Source organism: Schistocerca serialis, chromosome 11 (genome assembly GCF_023864345.2).
Source record: "Schistocerca serialis cubense isolate TAMUIC-IGC-003099 chromosome 11, iqSchSeri2.2, whole genome shotgun sequence".
Lineage (NCBI taxonomy): Eukaryota > Metazoa > Arthropoda > Insecta > Orthoptera > Acrididae > Schistocerca > Schistocerca serialis.
Genome location: NC_064648.1, coordinates 63,170,892 through 63,190,955, shown reverse-complemented (window position 1 = coordinate 63,190,955; position 20,064 = coordinate 63,170,892). Strand labels below are relative to the sequence as shown.

Sequence of the window (20,064 nt, the reverse complement as noted above, 5' to 3'; positions counted from 1 at the left end):
TTGAGGTGTTGAAAGGCAAGAGAACATTGTTTTCATAATTGTGCTGCCAGCCAGAATTCAAGGATCACAAGAAGCAATGCTAGATCAATTGAACTAGATCTGTGCTGCTAGCCAGAATTCAAGGATCACAAGAAGCAATGCTAGATCTATTGAACTAGATCAATTGAAGCAATGTAAGCAATGCCATTGTTGATCAGTGGAAGGAAGTTTCATGACATGATGAGTTAACAGAGTAAGATGTAACACTGAGATGGACATAGGTAGATCTGACAGTGGTATTTACCAAGTTGTATTGTGACAGTAATGAAATTCAGTGAAGATAACTTGAGAGTGTGGTGCTGTTTTTCCTAGTTTTGGGTAGGATCAACAGTTTCATTTGATAACAAATGAAAAGTCATTTTGATGGAAACATTTTTGCCAGCTGTAGGACTCTCACACTGTGACGTCTGTTTGGAATCTAATGCCTTCTATGTTCGCTTATTAATGGCTTTACTCATAAAGCAAACGTTGTCAGATTGTGATTTGAAGGAAATGCAATGAATTTGCAGCATAAACCTTGTCAGAGCTCCAGAGTTCTAGAATAGAAACAAATTTCACCTTCATCCCATCGAAGCTAAACAGACAATTCCCAAAAGATGAAACATGTCATGCACACAACCAGTTACATCACTTGCACCTTTGGAATAAATAACAACACGTTTTGGAGACTTTCAGCCACACAGTTATATTTTGTAGCTTCTCATTCATATAACTCAGTGAGACATTATGATGTGGCCTTTATTAAATAAATTTCCAAGCAACTAATTTCCTAACAGAGGTCTTCACTTCACCTTCACCCATTCCAAACTATATTTGTTTTCATTCAACAGAAAGACTTTCGTCTGTCAAGATAATAGTGTACAGACGTGTATGTCTATCAGAAGTTTCTTACCAAAAATGCACGGTATGTGATTTATAAATTTTGACTAAGTACATTACATACATTGTCTTTTTAACACTAATTCTGTGTGCTGTTTAAATTCCTCAGTATGTATTCATTTAAAATATAGGTCTTTGGAGCCAAAACATAGAGGAGAAAGGGTCCCCCTGGCAGGACATTCTGAAGCACTGGAGAGAGAAGGGGAGCATGGTTTTGCTGCCTGCGATATCAAGACAGAGACTTGTGAACAGAGTGATAATTTACAGTGGAGAAATAATCACACTTTTAGCAATATTTCATTAAGTTATTGTATCCCACAGGACCCTGAAAATGGAATTCCCCAGTTTTCCTGCAGTTCTTGCTCAGAGACTTTTCACACTAGGTATGAGCTAACCAATCATGTCTTCAGTCATATTCCAGATGCACAAGTGCCATCACAAATATGTAAAACTTGTGGTGAAGTTTCACCTGGACCGGAGCATCAGCACGATGTATCACAAGGCCAGAAGCAAAGAACCAGTCAAAGACAACATAATGGTAGCCAGTTTCTAGATAAGTACGCATGTAATGACTGTCCAAAGATATTCCGGTACAGAGGTTCCCTGAGGCGGCACATAAGGATTCATCACGGGAACTTAGACAGAGGTTCCGCAGTTAAGGCTCACAAGAGTACACTGAGGATTAGTTGTGCAGAATGTAACAAGATGTTCAGAACGAAAACTGAACTGAGAGTCCATATTCGGTCACACACTGGCGAACGTCCATATTCCTGTGGCGTTTGCGGCAAGTCATTCAGCCATAGTAGCAATTTAAAAATACACAACCGTCTTCATACAGGTGAAAGGCCCTACAGTTGTATTGCATGCGGAAAATTTTTCAAGTCAGTTGGTGAGCTAAAATCCCATTCACTGGTTCATGTAGTTACACGTCTATTTAGTTGTGCAGAGTGTGGGAAATCATACAAAACTGGTCGTGATTTGAAGGTTCACTCACGTGTTCACACAGATGAACGGCCATACACCTGCATTCATTGTGGAAAGTCGTTTACGGGAAATAGTCAACTAAAGATTCATTCCAGAATCCACACTGGTGAGCGACCATACAGCTGCAGCATATGTGGAAAGGCGTTTAAATCTAACGCGGAGCTAAAATCTCACCATCGCGTGCACTCAGAGGAAAGACCATACAGTTGTGCCGAATGTGGGAAGTCTTATAAGACGAGTATGGATTTAAAGTATCATTTTCGTATCCACAGTGAGGAAAGGCCATATTGCTGTGAGCAGTGTGGAAAGTCATTTAAAGCAAATTTTGAACTCAAGTCGCATTTCCGTGTTCACACAGGAGAACGGGCACACGTTTGTGCTGAGTGTGGTAAGTCTTTCAAGACACGACACGAGCTGAAATCCCACTCACGTGTACACACTGGTGAACGCCCGTATACTTGTGGTCAATGTGGCAAATCTTTTACTCAGATTGGCAATCTTAAAATACACAATCGGGTACACACTGGTGAACGACCATATAAGTGTCCAGAATGCGGTAAGCTGTTTAAAACAGGCAGTGAACTGAAATGTCACTTACGAGTGCACACTGGTGAACGGCCTTACTCCTGTTCTGAATGTCAGAAGGCATTCAAAACAAATGGAGAGTTGAAGGTTCACTTCCGTACTCATACAGGGGAACGACCATATAGTTGCAACGAGTGCGGAAAGTCCTTTAAGACTAGCAGCGAATTAAAGTCTCATTCACGTGTTCATACAGGTGCCCGGCCCTATACTTGTCCTGTTTGTAGGAAATCGTACAAATCAAGTTATGAATTAAAGTCACATTTGCGAATACACTCAGATGAACGCCCATATAGCTGCATTCAATGTGGAAAATCGTTCAAAGGGAGTGGTGAACTGAAGTCTCATTCACGGATTCACTGTGGCAAACGCCCTTACAGCTGTATTCTTTGCAGGAAGTCATTCAAAACTAATAGAGAACTAACATTTCACTTTAGGGTTCACACTGGTGAACGGCCATATCACTGCAATGTCTGTGGGAAGTCCTTTACTCAGAGAAGCAACTTGAAAGTGCACTTCCGCATACACACGGGAGAGTGTCCTTACAAGTGTCCCGAGTGTGACAAGTCATTTAAATCGACTACAGAGCTAAAAGTTCATTCTCTTGTCCATACTACCGAGCGACCATTCAAATGTACTGCATGTGAGAAAGCCTTCAAGTCGAAATCTGAGCTAAAAGTCCATTTCCGTGTACACTCTGGTGAGCGACCATATAAATGTACTGAGTGTGAGAAAGCTTTTAAGACGAGTGGTGAATTAAAATCACATTCGTATGTGCACACAGGGATACGACCATACAGTTGTATTAGTTGCGGGAAATCATTCAGCTCATCGAGTAACCTTAAAGTTCATATTCGTGTTCATTCTGGTGAACGACCATACAAATGCAGTGAATGTGAGAAGTCTTTCAAGTCTAAGGTTGAACTTAACATACATTTTCGCATTCACTCTGGTGAAAGGCCATATAAATGTACTGAATGTGAGAAATCCTTCAAGTCTAACAGTGAGCTTAAATCCCATTTCCAAATGCATACTGGTCAACGTCCATACAGTTGTAATGACTGTGGAAAGTCATTTGGTTGTTCAAGTAATCTGAAAGTTCACATCCGTGTCCACACAGGAGAGCGTCCGTATGCTTGTAGTGACTGTACGAAAACATTCAAGACAAATGGAGAATTGAAGATTCATTCTCGGATTCACTCTGGTGAACGCCCGTATACATGTCTGGTATGTGGGAAATCATTTAAAGCAAGTAGTGAGCTCAGATCTCATGCACGGACACACATAGCTAAACGTTATCATAGTTGCCCTGCTTGCAGGAAGTCATTTAAAACAAGTCGGGAACTTAAGTTCCATTATCGTGTCCATACGGGTGAACGTCCTTATTGGTGTGCCATATGTGGTAAGTCCTTTAGCCAGAGTGGTAACCTCAAGATTCATTTTCGCATACACACAGGCGAACTACCATTTAGCTGCTCTGAGTGTGGAAAATCATACAAATCAAATACAGAGTTGAAGATACACGTGCGCATTCACACGGGAGAACGTCCATACAAATGTAGTAATTGTGAAAAAACATTCAAATCGAATAGTGAACTAAGGTCTCACTGCCGCATCCATTTAGGCAAACGACCATATAGGTGTGCTGTTTGTGGAAAATCGTTTCAGAAGAGTCGCACTCTGAAGATCCATTCTCGTTCACACTTAGGTGTATGCTCGTATGTGTGTCGAATATGTGGAAAATCATTCAACTATCAAAGTAACCTAAGACTTCATCTCCGTAGGCATATTGGTGGTCAAGTACATATCTGTGAGGAATGTGGTGAGTCATTTGAGACAGTTGGCGAACTCAAGACTCACTCTGACATACATGCAGGTGAGTGGCCATATTCTTGTACTACGTGTGGGAAGGAATCAAAATCCAGGGACGAACTGCAAGTTCATATATGTTTAAAAACTGATGAATGAACTGTTGGGTGGTTGTTTGTAATAATTCTCTCAATAAAATGTTCATAGGCATTTTAGCACTTGCAGATGATTTGTTGGATACTGTTTTATATGCTTTTTGTAATGATTAATAAGTAACTTAGTATAACAACATAGGGTTGTGTACACTAAAAACTACTGTATGTTGAAAACATTGTTAATTAACATTTTAAGTGTCAGTATCGACAGATTTCCACATTAGAGCAGTGAAACTCACTGTTCCTATTTATGTGCTGGTAGTGTTTGCATTGTACTGGTTTTACAGCACTGGAACACATTAAAGTTCCGCATACTAGATGTAGAGTTGAAGACTCCAAATATAGGTTTCACATCCAAATGTTGGAAGGTAATAGTAGTAAATTTGGTTGTAAAGTGATACAGCTACATTGCGTTGCTAGAAGAAACAAAATGCTTGCCATGGATGAACTGTCCTTCTGCATATCCTTGCTTAAGAGCTGACTGGTTTTATCTTATGTGAAAAATGTTTTATGTGCATTAAGGAAACAGCTGCATCAACTTTGTGGGTTTTCTTTATGGCATGTACATATTTCACTGAATTTTAGTCTGTGAAAGACTACTTTGTGCAACAGTTTAAATAATGATTGCAAGAAGCTCAGTCATACGTATGATTAGGAATATCATCAAAGCCTAGTATGTACAAAAGCAATTGAGTATTGAAAATCACATTGTCATTGTTGGATGCGTCTTCATTCATTGTGATGGAACTCCTTTGGTATTGTATGTGCTATAGCATTTTTTTTTTTTTTTTTTTTTTGCCTAAAAGCCATGTACGTGTTAATTTTAACTGTTGCAGTGCCTATGCAAGTACTCAAAAGATTTCACTTCACTTCAGAATGCACAGCTTTACAATTTAAATTACATGAGAGTTGCTCAGAAAACCATTATTTTTAAATACATATTTGCAATAAAAATAACTTTGCCTGAATTGATTGATTGTTGTAAACAAACATTGATCACAACAGACATTTGGGACAGTACTTGCTGACAAGGGCTGAAAATGCATTACTAAATTTTTTAATAGCAAGACTTTAATGCTAATCATTTTCATCTTTTGAATTGTCTATTAAGTTGAAATAAATTATCTGTGAGCCTAAATTTTTTACTGTCAGCAACCACAGCCTTAAGTAAATTCAGTGAACGACAGAACAATTTCCACTTGGACTGTTTGGACTGTTCAGTTCACTTGTGGTAAACTTATATCCACTTTCATTGACAAGCACACCTGTAACATGACAAGATATAGTTGTATATCTTGGCTGTTGCTGTGATGGTGTACGTCCACTTGTGAGTAATTGATGAGTGAAGCAGGTTAAAGATGTTATTCCAGTTAAACTGCTTGAGTGGAAACAGTTTTTTTAATTGTATTTGTCACAATCTTACTGAAATTTTTTTCTTTCAATTTTAATTGTATTTGTTGAAAACATATTGAGAGTTTGTTTATTTGTTTTCAATATTTGAAACCTGTCTCAGCAGACTTTACAGTGTTCTCACCAGTCTTGACTATTCACATTTTGAACAATGAGAAAAGCATTTAATTTTTATTCAGAATTCGCAACATTCATTTTTTTGTAAGATAAGCATGTATAAAAGCATGGAGACTACAAGTTTCTTTTACGGGGCACGGAACATTTGTCATACCTGGAAAATTCGAGTTTAAGATTTCGAGATAATGTTTGCATTTAATAGTCCACATTTGTACAGCAGGGTACAGTACTGGCTAGAAGTAAGTTTTAAGTACCTTGTAGGTACACAGCTCTTTGCAGCACAGTTCCTATAAAGGAATTTTGTTTTCAACTAGGAAAGTTCATGTCTTCAATTCATGACATTGAAGATCGTGTACTGATAGATCATCTGAAAATGAAACACATTATGGGTAACTTTTAGCAGACTAAGGGCATGTACGCTTTCAGCTGGGGTTCGTGTAGTTTATAAAATATTCTGTGTAGACAATAAGTCTTTTATAGATACAAGATGAGTGTAACAGTTGTAGTCAGTGTCCATATTTACACAATAGAAGTAGGATAATTGCAGTGTGGTACTGACAGTGGAAAACTCAAATAAAATGTCATTATTTCCCAAGTCAACTTAACTGAGCAGCTCTCATGTGTTCTGGATGATGTCGTGTAACAGCAGCATTTTCATGAGTCATGCAGACTGTGTGAAATAATCCCTTTAGACATGTATCTCCATTCTGTAACAGATTAACGGCTATGAACGCCATGTCATGTACTTGTGATCAATGCTAATAATGATATTTAAGAATGAAAGGTCTAATTTTCGTTATCCAGTGTTGTGGAGTTTTCTTCTCTAGACCATGCATGATCATGATTTTTTTAACTGACTTGTATTTTCACAGAAGATTGAAAACAATTTCAAAATGAACTAGCATGTAAGAATTTGTCATACCAAGCAAACTGGCAAAAACTCACATTATTTTGAAATACTTTTGAACTACAGTTATTAATTTCATTACATGTGCATTACACCATATTTCTTTGTTTTATCGTTAAAATACAATGGAGACACTTGACATGTTTTCCATTTACATAATCAGACAACTATAATATATTCTTTTCATTATTTATTTGCATTGATAGTATAAGAATTACATTTTATTGGGTTTATATCTGTTTTGTGACTCCATTGTATTTTTATTTACACAAAATGACCTTCCGTCACTATTTTGACATATTTTTAAGCGCTGTTGAAGTAATAATAGGTTTCCAATTAATGCATTACTAACATTTTTTACAACAATATCTTCAGAAGTTTCGGTTCTACACTAACGAACTGAATTTATTTATTAGGCTTAATGAAAAGTTTTATTTGTGTGAATACTTACAAATATTGATTCTTCCCTCTTGCTTTGTAACTCACTGTTTTCCACTGGCAAGTTATGTACACATATTTTATTCTTTTACATCTACATCTGTACTCCACAAGCTTTCTTACTGTGTGTGGCAGAGGTTACTGTCTCTTTATCCCTTTCTCCTGTCCTAGTCATGAATGGTTTGCTGGAAGAATGATTGCTTGTAAGCTTCTGTGTGAACTCATATCTCTCTAATTTTACCTTCATTGTCGTTAGGCAACGTGTATGTAGGAAGAAACAAAACATTATTTGATTCTTCTAGAAACGCACGCTCTTGGATCTTCGGCAGTAAATCACAAGATGATGCAGAACTTCCCACTAGAAGCATCTGCCACTGGAGTTGGCTGGGCATCTCTGTGACTCTTTTGAGCTTAGTGAATGAACCTATTAAGAGAGACATTGCTTTTTTATCTTCTCTATTTCCTCTATCAATCCTATCTGCTACAGAAAGTATTTGGTGAAATGAGAGTTTTGTGAATTTGTCTCCTTTGTGAGTGGACTACCCTTCCTGAGAATTCTTCTGAACATCAGTCAGGTATCTGCCTTATCTGTGAGTAGTTTTCTGAGGTAATTCCACTTTAAATCACTCCATATGCACACTCCTAGACTTTTTATGAAAGTAACTGCTCCCAGTGATCTGTCAGATCAGTTCACAAGTACCTGTGTTTGGGGATGGATGTCACAGCTAAGGCAAGTTTGTCTTACAATTGCTTTGTTTGCGTTACCAGGCTAAACAAAAATGAAAGATTTGTAGGTTAGTTTGTATTTATCAGCCATTACAGCAAGTTGCACTAGGTGGTTTCCGGTTAGGTGGAAGAAGTTCGGTATCATTGTGTGATCTGAATTTTGCATTTGGATAGGAAAGTGTTTGACAACATTGTATGCTGTTTATCAGTACCATTTACAGTAAATGGCAATAGTTACATATAAGTGCCATGAATTTGTATGTTGTTGATTACTTTATTGATGAGTGCACAGTCTGCCCCCCATGAATCGTAACTGATTTTATAGTCACATAACTACTAATGCTATTTGGAGGAATTATATAGTTTAGTATTTCGACTACCTTGCATTTAATTTTAATTACCTGTGCATCAGGGACGGGTCATAATAACCAAAACTTTAACAGTATGTTTTGAAGTCAATAATGAAAAGAATGATAGAGTAGCTTGCGAACATTCAGTCTTATTTTAAATTGGGTAAAAGTGCACAGACACTTTTGAAGTGATACAAAGAGTTTATGAGAGTGAAGCAGTGAGGTGTAGAAACATTTTTAACTGATATGCAATGTTTCATGGCGGTAAAGACTGTATTGCAAATGGTCCACATCCAGGAGCATCATCAGCAATTTGCGTCAAGGAAAATGTTCAAGAAGTATCTGAAATTCTTTGCAGTGATTGTCATGTGTCTACCACTTCAGTTTAGGAGCCCATGCAAATTTGGGGAAAAAGATCACTTGTTGCTTTATGCATGTCCCACTAATTAAGTGACAATAAAAAAAAAATGCAAGATGGAACACTACAGTGACATGAAAAGATCAGCTGATTGACACCAGGCTTCATGTCTTGCATTGCAGTAGGTGCTGAGACATTGTGTTTTTTGACCATGAGCCACTTAGGAATTGGCAAAGCTCAGAATGGAAAGACATGGTACCTCTGACACTCAAAAAACTGTATATACAGAAAAGCTACACCAAGACACTGCTCACTGCTTTATTTGATTCAAAATGAATTGTGCATAAATAATTCTTTCCATAGTGTCAGATGGTTAGTTCTGATTACTACTTGGGTCTTTTAAATCATTTATGGGCAAGGATTGTGTTATGGTGCCCAGGGGCACCAGCTGCAACGCACATGACGTCTATAATGCGCAGGCCACAGAAATCAACACTCACATGGTCCTTAGCAGCCAAACAGGACTTTCAAGTATTCCCCCTAAGCACCAGGAGGCGCACCGAGAACTACGGATCACCAGATACCTCACCAGGCAACAGTGAGAGGACGCTGGTCACATGACAAGACTACACCTACGTCCAGTCACAAGTTACTAGGGGCAGCACATCTGTTCCTGGAAAACAGCTATTTAAGGAAATCCAGGGATTGGTGCGAACAGTCCCTGCTGATGAGAGATGCCTGATTCATACACTGACTGCTTGCTGCCTCTCAATTAATCTGTCATCCATGTGCCTTCGGTGATGACAACAAAAAGCCGTGAAGTCGGCTTCTGCATTGGAAAACAGCGTTCTTCGAGCGTTGGTAATTTCGGTGTTTAATTCCAACTCCAGGGAATTATGTGGTGCCAAATCCACATAATTGTATTTTCTTTGGAACAGCAGAAGAAGTGGAGTTCATTTGTAACTATAAACTGTGACAAACAGATTTTTGGTGTAAAGAAGGATAGTAAAGAACCTATTGTACTCCTACTGGGACTCTCGTTCACTGTGGAGAAATAGACATTTTGCAGGCTGCATGGGGCTCAACTTGAATACTGGAATAAAGGAGCAAGGTGTTTGTTGCATGACAATCAACAGCGCCAAAAAGCAAGATCACACACAATTCCTTGGCTCAAAGATGTAGTGTGGTGCCTGAACATCCTCCTTATTCATCTGATTTGTCACTGAGAGACTTCTGGTTGTTTCCAAAGCTGAAAATGGGAATGAAAGGGAAGTGTTTTGACACGATTTCAGATATCCAGAAGACTGCGTCCATGACACTGCAAATGATTTCAAAGGTTGAATATCACAATGTTTGAAAAATTTTTCCCATGCTTCCTTTTGTGTATTGACTCACTAGGGCCATATTTTAAATAAAAAGTCATGTGAACTAAAAAAGCCATGATGTATTTTATTTCCAGTCAGTCACCTTTCCTGTGGGACTGATTGTGCATATGTAGTTACTCTCAAGTCTATCATCAAGTGAAAGTGCACGAATAGCAGAGGTCAGCGGGAATCATAAATAATATTTAAGTCCATAAATTGGCTACAAAAGATCGTTGCTGCAATAGGTGTTGCTATTCTCAATGGTAGAGAACAAATGGGTGCAGCTTTCAGTTTTGAAGCTCTGGAGAAATTTAAAAGAGACTTTTCCATCTAGTTGTCACTGTCAATGAGACATGTGTTATGTCGATCTGCAGTGGAGCGTTTGCTGTTTTGAAAGTTCCTAGCAGTTTAAAACTCTGTGTCATAGTGGGTCTTGAACTCAAAACCCAGTTTATATGTTGGAGTACCAGTGCACATAATTTTAATTTGCCAGGTAGTTTTGAGATCTGAATTCGTTGTTAAACATCAGAAACTGAGCGACAATCAAAAGAATCATTTGCTTCTACTCAATCTGTTCTAAAGTTGGAGAAGATGATCTCTTTGCTTGGAAAAGCATCGACTATGTTTTTTTGGAATGTGAGTGCAGTCAGGCTACAAGTTTCTTAGAATAAGGAGATGGATCACGAGAAAATGCTGTATTGAGATGTTGCACTGCTGGCACAGCATATTGGAAGAATACAATAGCCCCATCTGGCAGAGGAGAAAGTGCTGTTTCCAACAACACGTTACGAGCATACTTGCATGTAGATGTCGCCTTAAAACTGCATGAATTTCATTGTGAGTTATTGCTGTACCTCCTTTTCCCATCCAAACTGTTTCCCTCAGGGTTCTTCTTACTTTTAAAGACGAAGAAAATGCTTGCAGATAATACACTACTGGCCATTAAAATTGCTACACCAAGAAGAAATGCAGATGATAAACGGGTATTCATTGGACAAATATATTGTACTAGGACTGACATGTGATTACATTTTCACGCAATTTGGGTGCACAGATCCTGAGAAATCAGTACCCAGAACAACCACCTCTGGCCGTAATAATGGCGTTGAGTCAAACAGAGCTTGGATGGCGTGTACAGTCACAGGTGCCTATGCAGCTTCAACCTGATACCACAGTTCATCAAGAGTAGTGACTGGTGTATTGTAATGAGCCAGTTGTTCGGCCACCAATGACCAGACGTTTTCAATTGGTGAGAGATCTGGAGAATGTACTGGCTAGGGCAGCAGTCGAACATTTTCTGCATCCAGAAAGGTCCAAACAGGACCTGCAACATGCGGTCGTGCATTTTCCTGCTGAAATGTAGTGTTTTGCAGGGATTGAATGAAGGGTAGAGCCACGGGTCGTAACACATCTGAAATGTAATGTCCACTGTCCAAAGTGCCGTCAATGCGAACAAGAGGTGACCGAGACGTGTAACCAATGGCACCCCATACCATTACGCCAGGTTATACGCCAGTATGGCAATGACGAATATGCGCTTCCATGCGTTCACCGCGATGTTGCCAAACACGGATGTGACCATCATGATGCTGTAAACAGAACTTGGATTCATCTGAAAAAATGGCGTTTTGCCATTCGTGCACGCAGGTTTATTGTTGAGTACACCATCGCAGGCAGTTCTGTCTGTGATGCTGCATCAAGGGTAACCGCAGCCGTGTGATAGTACAAGCTGCTGCAAACGTTGTCGAACTGTTCGTGCAGATGGTTGTTGTCTTGCAAACGTCTCCATCTGTTTACTCAGGGATCGAGATGTGGCTGCACAATCCGTTATAGCCATGCTGATAAGATGCCTGTCATTTCGACTGCTAGTGATACAAGGCCATTGGGATCCATCACGGCATTCTGTATTTCTCTCCTGAACCCACCGATTCCATATTCTGCCAACAGTCATTGGATCTTGACCAATGCGAGCAGCAATGTCGTGATACGATACACCGGAATCACGATAGGCTACAATCCGACCTTTATCAAAGTCGGAAACGTGATGGTATGCATTTCTTCTCCTTACACGAGGCATCACAACAACGTTTCACCAGGCAACGCTGGTCAACTGCTGTTTGTGTATGAGAAATCGGTTGGAAACTTTCCTCATGTCAGCACATTGTAGCTGGCCGTGGTGGCCGAGTGGTTCTAGGTGCTACAGTCTGGAACCGTGTGACCACTACGATCGCACATTCAAATCCTGCCTCGGACGTGGATGTGTGTTATGTCCTTAGGTTAGTTAGGTTTAAGTAGTTCTAAGTTCTAGGGGACTGATGACCTCAGAAGTTGAGTTGCATAGTGCTCAGAGCCATTTTATCAGCACGTTGTAGGTGACGCTACCGACGCCAACCTTATGTGAATGCTCTGAAAAGCTAATCATTTTCATATCACAGCATCTTTTTCCTGTCGGTTAAATTTCTCGTCTGTAGCACGTCATCTTCGTGGCATAGCAATTTTAAAGACCAGTAGTATATTCTTCATTGTAGAGAGTTTGGCACTTCCTACTGTTTTGGAGGGTTTGAAACAGATTGAAATGTTGGGAAAAGTGTATATCCGTAAAAGGAGACTATGCTGAAAAAATTTATTGTCATCATAGGTATTTCAAACAACAATAATGCTTTATGGAAATTAAACATAGACAAGAAAATGAACACACGACTTTTGGAAATCCTTTCTAGTTCAAATATTAACCAACCAAATCATTCTGCAGGAAAAGTTGATTTAACATGTTGCTTATTACCTTTCTAATTTGGTGTGTGCTGCTTTTTCCCCCTCTCTTGCACAGTATCGTTTTCATTTCTCCCCCTTCTCCCCCCCCCCCTTTGTCACACCCCACCCACATACATTTTTAATATTCATGTAATCTAGCCTTGTCTGAAGTGTGCGAATGTCACACAATGGATCTTTCACTCCATGGTGGAGTTTACCTTGTTTTGTAACTTCTTTTATTCCAGGGTTGTTGGTCCAGCAAGGTATGTGGGAGAACTTGTCTAAAGTTTGGAAAGTCAGTGAGAGCTAGTGACAGAGTTGAAGTCGCTCAGTAAGGGTCTCAATACCTCAGTCAGTGAGAGCTTTGCCCACTTCTGTGGGAGAATGGTGCAGGTTAGCATTTGGTCCAACCTACAGATTTAATTTGTCAGGAAATTTTATCACTGTTTGCCTGTACATTATCTGTATTAAAGTCATCCCACATCTTGCATACAGTACGCACATTATGATCCCTTTATGAATATATTATAATGCACACAGTGTAATGTCTATTTTAGAGCCATGGTTCATTCGTGAACCTCCATTTATAAATAAATTAAGAAAATTAAAAAATCACCTAAGATGTGTGCCACACAGATTATAAACTTCTGATGACTTGCAAGGTTTGTTTTTGGATTGGAAACCTTTTTTCAATATTTGTATGACCACAGAATGGCTTTGTGTACTACCTCCTGTGTAATGGAGGCAACAGTAAACCCTGTGTTCTCAGTCCAGTGTAGCGTGGTGTGTCTTCAGTTATGAAAGAGGCAGTGATGCTTGTGTACACCATTCTGTCTGTCAACATGCCTCGAAAGGGCTTTTAAAGTTTTGACTATAAGTACAGAATCACCTCATGGCACGAAGCGTTATCCACATGAGAAGTTGCCTGCCTGATTGGATTGCACCAGAACGAAGTCATTCAAGCATTAAGCTGTTATTCTGAGACAGTGAATATTTAAGATCTGTTTTGTAGTAGTCACCTGTGGTCAACAATACTAACTGACGATTGGTGCCTACAAATTATGTCCCACTGGTACTTACAGAAATGTGTTAGAAATACACACTGCATGTTTGGAGGCAACTGGAAAGGCTGTGTCACCTCTACAGCTGCCTCTACACAATTGACTTGGCCTTTGAGTGTCAATTACAAACGACAGGATGAATCCCTCCCAGCGCTGTGGTGTGCATGGAAGGTCGTGAGGGGAACTCCCGTAATGGAACCCAGATCGACGGTGTCTGCACTGATGAGTGCAGGTTTTGTCTGGCACCTGATAATTGTTGCAGGAGGGTGTGGAGGCAGTCAGTTACATTGTACATCTTACTCGCTCACTTCTGCAGGTTCAGTATTGAGTTTGTTTGGTCACTCTCTGACCTATCACATATGGATGTTGGATGCATCTGCTTGCTATTTATGATGATTTCAGCAATGTGAAGTACTGGGACTAGATCCACTGACCTATCGTCCAGTCCTAGAGTCAATATTTCAGTGACAGTTTCATCTTTTGGGACATTGATGTACGAGCATACTGTGCCCAAATCGTGAAAAAATGTACGAGCACTGTGCTCACCTCATGAAGTAATGTGTGAGCACTTGCCTCCAAGAGGTAAAAATCGAACAAATGGGTTGCTGCAGTATGTGCTGACATGAATCAATCTGAGGAAGCTCTGGCCCAGTCGGAGCTTGCAATGCGTCATCATAGGAATCCCATCACACACTGGATGACCTCAGGAGACTGCCAAAGAAGAATGGGACAGCCCCAATCAACGGACTCTCGACCACCTCATAAAGTGAACAGAGGTGAGCACGTTTAAATGCATGATGTGGTACAACATGGTGTTGAACATTATCTGACAGCAGGTTGTAATTTCATTCATGTACAGTTTCTAAGAGACTGCCTTTATTTTTTGGTTATTTAACAGTCAGATTATTCCTTTATGTTAGTGAGGCTTATTTTTCATTCCTTCTCATGTTCACAGAACTATGAGTGATGCAAAACATTTTTGAGCACTTTAATATTTAATATATTATGTTCTAGCCAGTTCTATTCGTGGTTGGTTTCTAGGAAGAATGGGTGTTTGCGTACTATGAGATTTCTGTCTAATATTCTCTTCCTCATCCCATGGTAGCAGTATGTAAGGGTTAAAGATTATGTATAGATTTTGACATATTTATAGCTATTTGTCAAAGAATGTTTGAGCAGTTTTGTAACACATAAGCCAAACAATAAATAACATTTCATAGAGTCTGTCTTTCATGTCCCCTTTTAATCCTTTCTTCAATAGGTCTCATACTTGAAGAACAGTATTTTAGTTTGTGCCTCACAGATTTTTTACAATGTTTTTTTGAGTGAATTGCAGTTTTTCAATATTAGATTAAATTAGATTTACTTTCATTCCAATTGATCTGTAGTGAGGAGGTCCTCCAGGATGTAGAACATGTCAGAAAAACAACAATACATGACAAATATTTACAACTCAAACAAATAAGGTAATGTACCATTCCACAGGTCACAAGCGGCATGGTCGTCACTTTTTAGTGAACGCTATATGAATAGTATTTTACAAATACTAATGCACTGAATTTAAAATAAAAAAGTTTTTTATTTATTTATAAGGTAATAAACGTGTAATACAACTACTAAATACTTATTTACAATGAACACATTACAGCACTGAACTGGCGCAGAAGTTAGATTGTACTTACACACACACACACACACACACACACACACACACACACACTTATTTACAATGAACACATTACTGCACTGAAATTGTGCAGAAGTTTCAAATCAGTTGGTTCTACTGAGAAATTCATCAATGGATTAGAAGGAGTTGGCCACCAATAAATCCTTTAGGCTTTTCTTAAACTGAATTTCATTGGTTGTGAAGCTTTTTATGGCTGCTGGCAAGTTATTGAAAATGTGTTTCTGAATAATGCACACCTTTTTGTACAAGACTAAGTGACTTTAAATCCTTGTGAAGATTATTCTTATTTCTAGTATTGATTCCATGAATTGAGCTGTTGGTTTGAAAAAGTGATATATTTTTAATGACAAATTTCATTAAGGAATAAATATATTGGGGAGCAGTAGCTAGTACCCCTAGTTCCCTAAACAGGCTTCTGCAGGATGTTCTTGAGTTCACACCACATATAACTCTTACTGCACGTTTTTGTGCCCAGAAAACTTAAGCTTGGCTTGATGAATTGCCCCAAAAAATAATCCCATATGACATTATGGAATGAAAGTAAGCATGGTATGCCAGCTTTTTCATTTTTATATCCCCTATGTCTGACACAGTTCGCACTGGAAATAGAGATTTGTTAAGATGCTTCAGCAGTTCTGTGGTGTGCCCCTCCCAGTTGAATTTATTATCAAGCTGTAATCCTAAGAATTTAACACTCTCAGCTTCTTCTATCTGCTTTTCATCGTATGTTAGGCATATACTCATGGGACACCCCTTACAAGTTCTGAACTGCATGTAGTGTCTTTTTTCAAAGTTTAGCGACAAAGATTTGGCTAGGAACCAGTGATTAAGTCCACAAATATTTTATTAGCTGACCTTTCTAAGATTACACTTGATTTGTTATTTATTGCAATGTTTGTATCATCGGCAAACAAAACGAACTTGGCTTCTGGTAATGTTCCTGATGAAAGGTCATTGATATACACAAGAAAAAGTAAGGGCCCTAAAATGGAACCTTGGGCACCTCACATGTAATTAGTTCCCAGTTGGATGATGCCTGATAGCTTGATACATCTCTCTTTCCTAATAACACCCTTTGTTTCCTGCCAGAGATATAAGATTTGAACCATTTTGCAGCAATTCCTGTTACACTATGATATTCTAATTTACTTAAAAGGATATTGTGATTTACACAGTCAAGTGCCTTTGACGGATCACAAGATATACCAGTTGCCTGCAATTTTTTGTCTAATGAATGAAGCACATTTTAATCTAAGTGTAGATAGCCTTCTCAATATCAGAACCCTTTAGAAATCCGAACTGTGACTTTGACAGTATGATATTTGAGATAAGATGGCTATAAAGACGATTGTACATTACTTTTTCTAGAATTTTTGAGAATGCTCGCAAAAGTGGATTGGGACGGAAATTTGTTGCTATTTCTTTATCTCCCTGCTTAAACAGTGGCCTAACCTCAGCATATTTCAACCATTGAGGAAATATTCCACTGATAAATGACAGAGAGCGTAATATATTACTTAACACCGAATCACATTCCTTAATTAACTTAGTTGATATTTCATCATACCCACTAGATGTTTTTAATTTTAAAGATTTTATGATGGATATTAATTCTGCTGGGGTAGTGAGGGTCAAATGCATATTATGGAAGTTACTTGAAATGTCTGGTCTGAGACATTCCATAGCAGCATCTACAGAACCTGACAACCCAATCTTGTCAGTAACAGTTATAAAATGTTTATTTAAAATTTCTGCAACACTATACACGTCTGTCACTAATGTATCATTTACTCTTATCGCTATTTGCCCCTCTTCATGTCTGGTTCTACCGGTCTCCTCCTTCGCTGTATCCCATATGGTCTTTATTTTGTTATTTGATATGACTGTCTTTTCCTTGTAGTATATTTGCTTCGATGTCCATATTACAGTCTTTAATATTTTGCAGTATTTCTTGTAATCTACTATAGCATCAACATCAGAATTGTTTTGGATTGACAGATACAGTGTTCTTTTTGTTTTACAAGATACCCCTATTCCTTGAATAATCCATGGCTTCTATGTAGACTTTGCTCTAACCTTGGTACGTTTTGGGGGAAAGCAGTGTTCGAATAAGGTAAGCAGTTTTTAGCAAATGTGTTATATTTTTCATACATGCCATGAGCACTGTAAACATCAGTCCAGTGAATGTCTCTGAGGAGTGTCCTAAAATAATCAATTTTTGGCTTATTGATTACCCTATTGAGCTCAGATTTAACAGATTTTATAACCTGTTCAGTATTAACATTTAACAGAAGGAACTGCACGTCATGGTCTGAGAGGCCTTTGACTGTTGGTTTTGTAATATACTTTTGTTCATTGGACTTTTCTATAAAGATATTATCAATGGCTGTTTGTGAGCAATTGGCTACACTAGTGAGGAACTTTACAGTGGGAATTAAGTTGAATGATAGTGTTACTAACTCAAATAGGTTCTTATAGGGAGAGTCTTTAAGGAAATCTACATTGAAATCACCAGCAACCACTATTTCTTTGGTTTTGGTTGTTAAATGGGCCAGTACAGCGTCAAGGTGGTTTACGAACAGATTAAAGTTACCTGCAGGTGCTCGATATACCCTTAATATTATGAAGGATTTTTTTGTGAAATTCTACTTCTGTCGCAAATGCTTCCATATGCTGTTCTAAGCAAAATTTATGAATATTAATAAAGAAAAGACAGATTATTTACTTTACCCATGTGAAAACTGTTACTTTCTTCTTCACATCCTCATGGATTCTTTTTTTTGTATGAATAACCTTTTGTACCCGACCCCTTTCTTACATTTCGCGAATTGTAGTATTTTAATGCATGTAGTGCATATTTACTGTCTTTGCACAACATTAACATCTTGTCAGGTTGTGACTAGAAATTTTGGGAATTTTGTTTTGGTTAATACCTCACTTTAATGTTCCCAGAATTAACGTCTCCCGCCGTTTACGACATTCATGACCCCTCCGGTCAAATTTTCTATATTCATAATGTTAAATCGTACCCGATTTTACGTCAACATATCCATAATGTTCCCACAATTTACTCATTCCAAAAAATTGATCATGGAGAAGAAACTGACGGCAAATGACGGTGGTATGATGTTGGTTGTCAATTAGTGTTTACAAACATTACGTGCTTAAATTTCTTGACACCAGGGCACTCTACTTAGCGGATTTCAACTGGTAAACATGTAAAAGTTGGACCAGCTCATGCCGTACCTCCTGCCACTGCCAAGGAGTGGTGGCTGATGGAAATAACTAGATAAAGATATAATGACCAATCACATTCATTTCCAAACTCTGTACTGCGCATTTGGAGTTTCATGATTGTTGTGATCATTGTGACACCTTTGTCAAACCATAGTTAGCGTGTTTAGTCGTTTGGCCACTCATAACGCTAGTTGGCACCATCATTCACTTTGCGTGGTTCAGTGTTTTTGGTTTAAACACATCGCCAATTAAGTATTTTTTCATGCTTAGCAAAGCGTGTTTCGAGAGTTTATTCTCGTTTTTAAGAGCTCTGTTACGTATGTATTTGTTGTGGTATTTTGCGTGTTTATGGTTTTCTGCATAAATGAGAAGGCAGAATACCTGAATGAGATTTTCACTCTGCAGCGGAGTGTGCGCTGATATGAAACTTCCTGGCAGATTAAAACTGTGTGCCCGACCGAGACTCGAACTCGGGACCTTTGCCTTTCGCGGGCAAGCACTCTAGCATCTGAGCTACGGAAGCACGACTCACGCCCGGTACTCACAGCTTTACTTCTGCCAGTACCGCGTCTCCTACCTTCCAAACTTTACAGAAGCTCTCCTGCGAACCTTGCAGAACTAGCACTCCTTTCTTTCAGGAGTGCTAATTCTGCAAGGTTCGCAGGAGAGCTTCTGTAAAGTTTGGAAGGTAGGAGACGCGGTACTGGCAGAAGTAAAGCTGTGAGTACCGGGCGTGAGTCGTGCTTCGGTAGCTCAGATGGTAGAGCGCTTGCCCGTGAAAGGCAAAGGTCCCGAGTTCGAGTCTCGGTCGGGCGCACAGTTTTAATCTGCCAGGAAGTTTCAGGCAGAATACCTGGTAACCTCAAAAAGACTACAGTGCAAGTGACGCGGAATAAAACATATGCAGACATCACACAAAATTCTTATGTACATATTTGCACTCGAGAACGAGAAAAAATTCTCAAAATGCGTCATGCCAAGAATGGAAAAATACGTAACTAGTGCAGTGTTTCATTATTTAAATAATGAATGACGGCTGCAGGCTTTCCAGAAGCATCGGTTACGAGATATGAGATTGAGTCAAACATTTCTGCTTTCCAGACAGTTATCAGATTCGATTACATCAGCCGTTTCTATCAGATAATAAAACTTTATTAGCTAATAAACAAGTCCCTGACAAGTATTTTGATGCCTGTTATGTACATATATC

At 38.9% G+C, this 20,064-nt stretch overlaps 1 protein-coding gene across 6 annotated transcripts in view; it reads left to right on the top strand.

The window, feature by feature from the left end:
- The window catches only part of LOC126427032 (zinc finger protein 721-like), a 233,444-nt gene that overhangs the window by 185,973 nt on the left and 27,407 nt on the right, over positions 1 to 20,064 (top strand). For 2 of the 6 annotated variants that reach the window (XM_050089203.1, XM_050089204.1), the window contains one exon: positions 1,050 to 6,765. The exons of 1 other annotated variant lie outside the window; for it this stretch is intronic. In XM_050089203.1, the coding sequence (XP_049945160.1) occupies positions 1,050 to 4,452 (3,403 nt within the window). In that variant the 3' untranslated portion in view covers positions 4,453 to 6,765. Of the gene's footprint in view, positions 1 to 869; positions 944 to 1,049; positions 6,766 to 13,114; positions 15,101 to 20,064 lie in introns of those variants that run through there. 3 more of the 6 variants (XR_007576503.1, XM_050089207.1, XM_050089205.1) reach the window with 3 other exon arrangements.